General features: G+C 42.3%; 1 protein-coding gene and 1 long non-coding RNA gene across 5 annotated transcripts in view; one reads left to right on the forward strand and one right to left on the reverse strand.

Moving 5' to 3' along the window:
• LOC109316269 overlaps positions 1-552 on the forward strand; it is a 24,970-nt gene extending 24,418 nt beyond the window's left edge. The window contains exon 4 of the long non-coding RNA XR_002102788.1: positions 298-552. This is a non-coding gene — a long non-coding RNA (uncharacterized LOC109316269). The remainder of the gene's footprint in view (positions 1-297) is intronic.
• PARP11 (poly(ADP-ribose) polymerase family member 11) overlaps positions 1-10,371 on the reverse strand; it is a 25,673-nt gene that overhangs the window by 13,557 nt on the left and 1,745 nt on the right. For 2 of the 4 annotated variants that reach the window (XM_019544195.1, XM_019544194.1), the window contains exons 2-4: positions 3,233-3,361; positions 3,015-3,135; positions 572-647 (exon numbers count right to left, since the gene is read on the reverse strand). In XM_019544195.1, coding sequence (XP_019399740.1) covers positions 572-647; positions 3,015-3,135; positions 3,233-3,361 — 326 coding nt within the window. Of the gene's footprint in view, positions 1-571; positions 648-3,014; positions 3,136-3,232; positions 3,362-5,982; positions 7,003-7,033; positions 7,322-10,371 lie in introns of those variants that run through there. The other 2 variants (XM_019544198.1, XM_019544197.1) reach the window with 2 other exon arrangements.

Below are 10,371 nucleotides of genomic sequence, written 5' to 3' on the forward strand. Positions count from 1 at the left end.
ACTCAGTACAATCAGATTCACATGCGTATTCTCATGTGCTGGTACTTCACATCCGCTTCAGTGTCAATGACTACACAAGGTGGGAAGGCCAGACAGAATCTCTCTTGAGCGTAGGCTCACTGACAAAAAGAAAAGTCAAGTATGTGTACTATGCAAATTAAAATGAGGTAATTAGCTATTATGACAAACCTCCTCTCTTACCATGTCTTTTCTTTCACATTTTTATTCCACTTTTTAGCTCTGACTTGGTAAAGTACTTAGGTGAGGAATCCCACTGATGCCCTTGCTGAGGAATAGGCTGGGCATAGGTTTCAGAATCGTGTTGAATCAGGGTTTAGCCTTTGATACACTTTGCAAGCTATTAATTCACATACTTTACTTTCTCTAATAAAAAGCATCCTTTTGTCATGCTTCCTCCACCAGACCTTCTATTCCTAGTCTCACTTCAATCAGTCTCTCCAGATTTAATTTGATTTAAAAAATGAAGCAGAAACTAAAAAATATTTCCAGTTTACTTTACTCAGAGTTACAGTGAATTACATTCAAACAGGTAGTCACCTATACTTCCTACCTGAAAGCGCTGATAGAAAAGGGAGCTCGCTTTATTGGACGTTGTTTTTCAGTAGTTAAATTCGTTTGCTTCATCACTGTACATAAAACCAAAATTAAGTGAAATCCAGAAGCATTCAGGCTACAGAGAGGTAAAGCATTTAAATACAGTATATTATGCAGAAAAATGATACCAGTAGAATTGCCCAAAAGAAACTGTTGTCTCAAGTTAATATGTTCATATAAGCATTTCAAAACATTTGGCCTCCAACTCTACTCATATTACAATACAGAAACATTAGGACTTCCAAACACCATGGTAGTTAGCACGCTTTAAATGAGGGCTAGCCACTTGGTGATGCCTGAGAGATTCAGCCACTAAGCTCTGTGGGGCTGGCAGAGCTGACTGGAGTGCAGCTGGTTCTGCCCACCTCCCAACTGCGCTCCATTCAGCTCCGCCAGCCCCATGGAGCTCAGCCCGGTGGCCAAAGGCGGGCAGAGCTGGGGCTGTGCTCCATCTCCCGGCACTGGGCTGAGTTCCACGGGGGCTCTCCACTGGGAGCTGAGAAACTCTGACCCCAGTGCTGGGAAACTTAGCCTGGCTGGGAGAAGTGCTTCCCCAGCCGAGCTGAGTTTCCCAGTGCTAGGTCCCAGGCGGCAGAAGCAGCCTCCTGTCATCCAGCAAGCAGATTGGGGGTCCACCTGCACCCCTGGGAGGGCTCTGCCGGACTCCTCCCAGGGGTGCAGGCCCCTGATCTGCCTGCCAGATCACAGGATGCTTTCCTGCTCCCCAGCTCCTGCTTGTCAGCAGCTTGAGGTACAGTTTCCTAGAAACGCCTGTACCTACCTCCTTGAAACTTGGCTTCATGCTCTCAAAAGGGGCTACCATACTTCCAAGATTCATCGGAATCAGGCAAGAAATGACAAAATTATAGGACATTTTGTGCTTCTGCATTATAGCCTACGGACAAAATGTTGAAACAGCAAAATTGTTTTGACGAAACGGAACAGAAAAGTGCTTTAGAAATGAAACTCGAAACAAAACACTGTTCCATCAGAACGCTGCTGTTTCTCACAGCCCTATTACTGACCTGTTTCCTTTTTAATGGTCTTGATGTTCCACTAATCAAGCTAGCTCTTTTTTCTCCAATTCTGCTCCGTTAGCTGCTCCTGATAATGTAACTTTTATTTCAGTCTTGGAGACTGGTTTTAACCCATTCCAATAAAGTTATATTTGCTTCTGCATCAATCTTAAACAGAATAATAAAGACCTAGGCCCCAAGCTTATTAGTAAACCTTCTAGTTTCTTTTTACTTGGAGAAAAATGTATAGTGTGTTATATATGATGATACACCTCATCATGCATGCCTACCTTTTCAAACTCCATGAATATACTCATGTTCTAACAGTCCATCACTTTTTAGCCTCAGTACTGCTGAGCAGAAACACAATAAAGAAACTGCTTTACGCAGTACAGAACAGAGATGCACCCTGCAATCCCATAAGTCCTTTCAAGGATGCTGTGGGGTGCCAAGCCATGTTGGCACTGGTAAATGTGCAGACATGATTCACAATATAAACCCATGATTTTAAACAGGAAATAGGAATAAGTGTTAAGAACATTCTGACCTAGTATGATTTTTCTCAGTTCTTTGCAACAGAAGAATTGTTTTATTTTTACAAAGTAAAAAACCAGTGAAAGCTAAGAGCTGGCAGTTTCCAAGGAGTGACTTGAGTCTAAGAGAACCACAGGTATAGAACATCCCTTCCCCTGAGCCTAATGGCAGGACTTTCCAGAATTTAACATGAAACACTACATAAAACCATAGGTGCAATGGTTGGCAATACTCAAAGAAGTTATTACAGTGCAATTGTCAAAAAGGTCAAATGCATTTACAATTTAAAATGTTGTGGTAACTATAGTGAAAACTAGTGGTAACCCATAATAAAGGGTATGCACAATATAAATGAGATTTTGACCTAAAATAGTTTTCCAGTAAATTGTATCTGGTAATACGCTGATTCTTAAAGCACAGTTTGATTGTTGCATTGCCTGCTAGTTGAATTAGATCATCAATATTTCACAAAAAGCTTCCATTATGTATTAGCATTATTCAAACAGTTTCTGAAATTGGCAGAAATCTTTTTGCAACACAGTTTGGGGGGATATTTAAAAAGAAAACAAGCTGTGTGCCCTTTTCAGTGACTGTATGATAAAGCATCTCTTATACAATGAAAGGGTCAGGACAAATACTAGAGGCTTCTGAACACAGCATACTACATACATTCATTTGGCTAGAAAACTGAACCATACAACTGTTTCCCTAAAGCTTCACATGTATGTTCATGTAAGAAAGGCCTTCTCAAGCCTGACTCCTTTGCACTACCAAACAAGAACTTGTTGAATTCTGGTTAATTCTTGTCATGGGACACTTAGAATTACTTTATTTTTAGAAAAGACATACCTGAAAAGTCTAACCTGTAGTTAAATTTTGCAGTAGTAAAACAAAGAGAGCCATGTGGGTTCATTCTGAAGCTCCTTTCAATGTCTTCACTGCTAACTGAACATTGAGTGTTTGAGTCAGTCTTCAAAACAAACCAGAAAGCACAAGTTTAAATGTTTACATATAGCCAGTTTGATCGTGTGGAAGTTATCATAGCCAATAGCCCCACATATAGTTACCTGAAACATGTGCCATTTACCACATTCAGCCAAATAAAACCAACCCCACTGGGTATCAGTTGTATCCATGTCCTCCACAGCACTCTCCATCTTGGTACAGAATTCATCTGCTGCCCCTTGAAGAATCTCCTGAAATGTCCATAAGAAACAGCTTCTGTGAAAAATGCGTTATTGTGGAAACCCACAATTTCAGAAGCACAATTGGGAAAAAAAAAAAAAAAGATCAAGACAAATTGAGCATAAAATTCTTATTTAAAAAGAAAGTTGGGTAATAACTTTACAAAGTAATTACACAAGGCAAAAAAGGCAGATCTCAGATACCCTAAAAACACTGCTACCTCTTAGTAAATACTGCTCCATAAATTTACCAGATTAATAGGGGTGCAGTGAAAGAATGGTTAAGACATCCCACTATGGATTCAGAGGTGCGAGCTCCAGCCTGGCTCTAGACTTATTATAAAAGCTGCCCCCAGCCAAACTAGCTGTAAATAGTTCAGGCTGAGTCAAAGGTGGCCAGATGTGATGGCCAAAGGTGGACGCCCTTTGCTTTGTGCTGTTGGCTACCAACACTGGAATGTCTTAATTATGCTAGCTCAGTGGGCAGCTAGGCTCAGGATGGCTATTTGACTGTACGCTCATTTAAACCCTTCCCATGAGAATCCTCTCTCAAATATATGAAAGAAACAAAACTTTGCAGCAAGCTGCAACAGACAACAGATCCAGGCTTTTTGAGACTAAGAGGTGACAATGAAGGAGTTCCAGAATGGAAGGCTCTGTCATCAGGCCAGTCCCTATGTAGCCAGGGGAGCTCAAACACTTTTACTGCTTTCAAGTCCTGCCCAAACATGGAGAAAGGAAGATTAAGTAATCCAAACCAGCTTTTTTAATTTCACTGGGTAACAAACAGGAACTAGTGCCAATCATGGAGCAAAGATGTAACATATTCCCTGCGACCATCTGAAAGTCTTCCACGTTTGATCTTAACAGAGACTCTTAAAGTAATCCAGTCTTGAGAGACAGGTAGCTGCAGCAAACTGTGCATCCAAACTAAAGTTTACAGCATGAAAAAGTCTTGTGAGAAACTGAACTGCTATTATTGGGCTGCCAAAAGCATACAGAAGTTCATTCTTGTGGCTCTTCTGATATACTTGCCAAAAAAAACCAAAAGCTTATTTGTGTTACCAATTCTAAATGCTGATTTAACTATTGAGAACAATTTTAAAATGCAGCTTGACACTTATCAAAAGTGAAAGTTATTTAGCAATCAGCAAACTGTCATTCAAAATACTATAATAAAAAGATTAAAAATTAAGAATGTGAATAAATGTATGCTGAAATATATCATTCTTAAAAACCTGTGTATAGAAAAAGTATATCTCTAGTTAGCAAAGTAACATATTTAGCATACAATGAACTAAATCAAATAAACTTTTTTTTAAACAGAACCAGAGAAGAATTAAACCATATTTAAGAAAACAACTAAGAAATGTAAATGCAAATTAAAAATAAATTTGATTAAGATAGACAAGCTTTCCCACTCACTGATTTCCCTATGATTAGCTGCTGCCCACCCAGTTACATATCTCCCTCCCAAAAGCAGAGTCCAAGACCCACTCTTCTAAATCTACGCCCCCACCTTCTGGTTTACAGAAGTCTGTGTTGGTATGCAAAACTTCAAGTTGACGGCAGACGTCAAAGGCATAGGATTGTAATACCTACAATACATCAGTCTGAGGTTGGCAGCCCACATCACTTGTAACAAGTGTGATCGGTAACCAGAGTAGAGGGGGCTCCAAGGAGGTGATGCTGAAGGTTCCAGGTGTCCACCTTATGGTGAGGGACTCCTCAATTATGGAATAGTTTTGTTCTCATGGGCAAAGCTTTTGTCTTAAAATACAGGACCATGTGTTTGCCATCCCCAAAGTTCTGAGAGAAAACATCTCCAAGGCCTTGCTCTGAGGCAGCTGTCTGTAAAATAAATTTCTGACCTGGGTCATAGTCAAGACTGCAGCACCACAGTAGTATAAAGTATCTGTTTTATTTTCTGAAGGCACCAACACATGCTGGAGACTGCTCTGGGTAGGGTAGTAACTGATGAGAACTGCAGGATAAAGTCTTGATAATAACTTGCCAATCCAAGAAAAGACTTTAGCTACTTTTTGGATTTGATACAGGGAACTCTACCAAGGCTGTTATTTTTATCAAAAAGGAATCTAAACTCCCCATTGCCTAGCACTTACCCCTAATATCTGGCTTCTGTACAGCTCAGTCAGCATTTTGCTGTGTACAACATTAGGCCTGTGGCCCAAAATGATTGCAGCACTGCCAACATGCTGCAGATTTTCACAAGTGCCTGAAAAGCACACTACTACACTGTTGAGATATGCTTCAACATACTCTTGGTGCAGCTGATGCATCTTAATCCATTATAGACCGGAATGTGGCTAAGGCACCAAGGAGATCAAAGAGGAAGGCTCTAAACTGGAAGAACCCCCAAGGTCTGGTGAATGCTATTAGTTCTCACAATTCCAAAGCAAGGCAGATTTGCTAGTACCTTTGTGGCCTTCCCCAGCTATTGTAACAATTCATCGACACAACATGGGGCACAAGGTATGCCTCAGTTTATGGAAATCAATGCAAAACCAGATCATCTTGTCCACTTTGGGAACCAATATGATCAGACTACACCATTCATTTGACAATTCTTCAAGCATCCACATGTGTGACGTATTCTGTACTTCCTTTCTTACCATTTCTGATACTCGCTCTGATACTCAGGAGAACCCTTTTTGGATGGGACATCCTGGTTTCAGGACAATCTGATGACTAACCAGGGTGCTAACCCCCTGGTGAGGTTGTAAATACTTCTGGAAAGTCCTCCAGCAGGGACCTTGCTTCTTTCTGATGAGCTGTGGACTGGTTTTCCTCACAGAGCAGCTTCAGTGGTTGGGAGTCAAACTGTTTTCTGCATTTTCTGAATGTGCTGTTAAGGCTCACCAGTTTCAGAAGAGGTTTATGCAGTACATCTGGGACCTGTGCCATCTCCCTTCCACATGAACTTCATAATCCACCACTCCAACTCATCTTCTGATCTCAGAGGGAAGGTCCCTACCATTTAGCAAGCATTTCATTCTCTAACAAGAGAAGCAAACCCCAGTCCCAAGTCAATACACGCAGACTCATGAATTCTTATAACAGTGTTGCTCTTGAGTGTGGTGCATAGTCCTGGGATTCTCCTGGGTGAATGCTCCCACTAGATTCAGCCAAAGTACATACTATATGACATTATGACACCACATGCCCTGCATCTGCTAGGTCTTGTGAAGGCAGTCCAAAATGCCTCAGAGTTGTCTCCTGCGCAGGAGTTCAAAAGGAGAGAGCCCCAGTGAGGATTGGGGAAATCTCATGGATAGTAAATAGCAAATAAGGTAGGAACATATCTTATTTCCAGGGTCCTTGTGCCACATACTTCCTCAACATCCCCTTCAAAGTCCAATTTAATTTTTCCACCAGACCATCCATCTGGGGATGGTAGCCAGAGGTCCTGATAGGGTGGACTGTTAAAAAGAGTCCATACTTCTTGTAGCAGTGAGACAAACACCATAGCTCCTGCAGACCTAAACACAAAAATATTTTTAATAGCTATGTGGCCACTGTTTGGGCCAAGGTATTACAGACAGCTACTACTGCTGCCTACTGTGCAGTATAATCCATGAGCACAAAGATTAAATGACACCTAATTGTGTTTGGTTCCAAAAGTCTAACTAGGTCTATGCCAAACCATTCAAAGGGAGTACCGACCAAGGGCAGAGGCACCGGTTGTGCCCAATTCCTGGGGCATGATGCCACCGACTGACACTCAGTGCAGGACTAGCAGTGGTCTTTAATATCCTGATAAATCCTGGGTCAAAAGAACCTGGCAAGTACTCTATCTTCATCGCCAGCAATGATTTAGATGATGGGATTGAGCATACACTTAGCAAATTTGCAGAGGATGCCAAGTTGCGAGGACCTAGAAACACTTTGGAGGGTAGGGCTAGGATCCAGAATAACCTGGACAGACTGGAAAAAATGGTCTGCAATCAAATCAAGGAAAGTGATTCTTCCACTCTGTTCCGTGCTGGTGAGGCCTCACTTGGAGTACTGTGTCCAATTTTGGACCCCATGCTGCAAGAACGACAGATTAGAAAGTGTTCAGCAGAGAGCAGCAAAAATGATTAGGGGCCTGAGTTATGATTAGAAGTAAGACTTATAAGGAAAGGCTGACAGAGTTAGGGTTATTCAGCTTAGAAAAGACTGAGGAGGATTTGATAACAGTCTTAATAAACCTTAAGGACAATTCTAGAGAGAATGGAGATGGGCTTTTTTTGGTGGCCATAGGGGACAGGACTAGAAGCAATGGCCTCAAATTGCAGTAAGGGAAATGTAGGTTGGAGATTTGGAGGAACATTCTGACTATAAGGGTGGTCAAGCATTGCAACAGGCTACCTAGACAAGGTGTGGAATCTCCATCCTTGGAAGTTTTCAAGACAAGGCTGGACAGACACTTGGCTGGGATGGTTTAGTAAGGGATGATCCTGCCTTGAGCAGGAACTTGACTAGATGACCTTATGAAATCCCCTCCAGTCCTACTTTCCCATGATCTTACAGAGTAGGTGGCAGAGCACAGCAATGGCTCCAGCATCTCATTAAGGACCCTTACCTTCAAAATCCCCCAGCAATCCACCCTATCCCTTTTCTTCTTCAATATCCTCATGAGGCCACTACGGAATTGACGAGATGATACCAATGCTGCTACTAACAGTATACCAATGTCCCCAGATGTGTAGTTTATTTTTTTCCAAACATAATCAAGACTACCCCAAGGCTACCACAATACGCTTACAACAGTGGTATTCCACCCATGGCTTACAGGTAACAGGTTGGATGCCAGATTCTCCAACACTGCTCATGGCCATTTACAATTTAAAAGTAAAGAAAGCTGACAAGGATTGCTAAGGTTGTCCACAGCTGCTTTACTTGCACAGTATTGTTGGACGGGGACATCAGATGTTGAGAAACACTGGATTACAGGGTGGAATGAATTTGAGCTAGCAACCATAGGAAACCCTGATTTCCAGGGTTATTGATGGGTACAAAACCAGCTACAATTTTAACCACATCTTCAAATATACTCCTTCAGACACCTGCATTCCTCTGACAGGATACAGGTCACAAAATACAGGGGGGAAAAAAATCAAAGGAGTAAAGCATCCTTAGCTAAGATTATAGTGATACAATTATAAAATAATTTCCAGTGGTTTTCAAACTAAACTAATACATAATCACCTAGACCCTCCGCTTAGAGAAAGCTTTCCTAACAAAAATCAAAGCAGCCAAATCAATAACCAGCTGATAAGAACCATCTGTTAGGGAAGAGGGTGGATGGGATGGGATGGAGGGAAACCATGACTCCATGAAGTCCACCAGGGATCTTCCTGTACAGATCAAATCATGGCTGAGAGGCTATACAGAAAGTATCAGATGGTAAAGCACTGGAAAATTTCCAAAGTTTCTCCAAAACTGGATCAGTTATACTTTTTGGAAGTTTATCATCAGAACCATACGGGACAACAGGTTTTTTTAGATCAGAAATCAAAAAACCCAACTTCAAATCCTTTGTGATTGTGATAATGTACCAACCCGGGGCTGCCCAACTTCTGAACAGCTTGGGGGCTGCATGCCTTCAGGCCACACACGACACAGCCGGTGCCCCACTCACTCCCACTGCACGGGCCTCACAGGACCACATATCTTCAGTGCTGTGGGCCTCTTGGGTTCCACAAGCTGCACAAAGCCACCTTGCCCCTCAGGGACAGGGGCAGGAAGCAGAAGCTAGCAGGGGGAGGGGGAGCCTGGAGGCCCCCATGACAGCAAAAGGAATACTAGAGGGAAGGGTGCCTGCACTGAGAACCCAGAGGCCACACATTAACCCTTCACAGGCTAGATATAGCCCACAAGCCACAAGTTGGAAAGTCCTGTACTAAACAATCCCTTTTCTGTTTCTCTAAGCACACCTTACCATTTAAGCAATACTTAATTAGGCATGGCTTTACAACATGCTAAGACTATAATGAAGACAAATGTAATTTGGAGCTGCCAGCACAGATGCATCAGATCATGATGGGGAGATATGATGTTTTTGCCCTCTGTACTGCTTTGGAATGCAAGTAGTTTTAGGAGACATTGACAAACTGTAGAGGATTCAGAGGAAGGCTTTGAAAAAAATAATCCGAGGACCAGGGGGGATTGACTCATGAGGGAATGCGACTAGGTGACCACAGTAGCCAAAAGATGACAAATGGTGTGGGGGTTAGGGACACACAACATCATGGTTATCTGTATTCTACTGGCTCCAAAATATGCCATGCATTGTTACATACATGCATGCTCCTAGCAATTAATTTAAACTCTAAGGGTGCCAATACACATGCAGGGAGGCTGCTCCAACACTGTAATTAATGGAGTCTGCTTCGACATGCTGTAATCAAGTTTGCTGTAGGATGGTAATTACTGCAGTCCAGCTGACTCTAGTATCACATCCAACAGTGTCCTCATGCTGAAAAATGGTGGCAGGGCACTTTAAAGCTCATTTGACAAGCTTTAGTACAAAGCACCCTGTTGCCATTTTTCAGCACAGAGATGCTGATACACATAACACTCCAGCCACCTTAATTAGCACAGCTCTGAGTGCCCCCTCCCGTCTTCTGCAGCATGTGTATAAATGCCCTAAGGTCTCAATCCAAGGCAGATCCCAGCACGTGTTTTTTTCCATAGGGTCACAACCTAGACCTAAGAACAGGCAAACTGCTGTTTGGACTCAGTAAAAATGACATTCTACCTTTGACTATTCATGGTGCCCCCATAATTTTGCATCAAGTCTGCCCAGCATACACCAAAGAAGTAGATTTTGTTGATTATTCCAGTAAATATTAACTGAAAAGCACCCTGTTCAAATCTGCTGATGACACTAAGATGTGGGGGGACGTGGGTACATTGGAAGGATGCAACAGGCTACAATCAGACCTAGACAGGTTACAAGGGTGGGCGGACAAGAACAGGATGAGCTTCAACACAGACAAGTGCAAGGTGATGCACCT

Source organism: Crocodylus porosus, unplaced genomic scaffold, assembly GCF_001723895.1.
Source record: "Crocodylus porosus isolate Cpor-Errol unplaced genomic scaffold, CroPor_comp1, whole genome shotgun sequence".
In the NCBI taxonomy this organism is placed as follows: Eukaryota; Metazoa; Chordata; order Crocodylia; family Crocodylidae; genus Crocodylus; species Crocodylus porosus.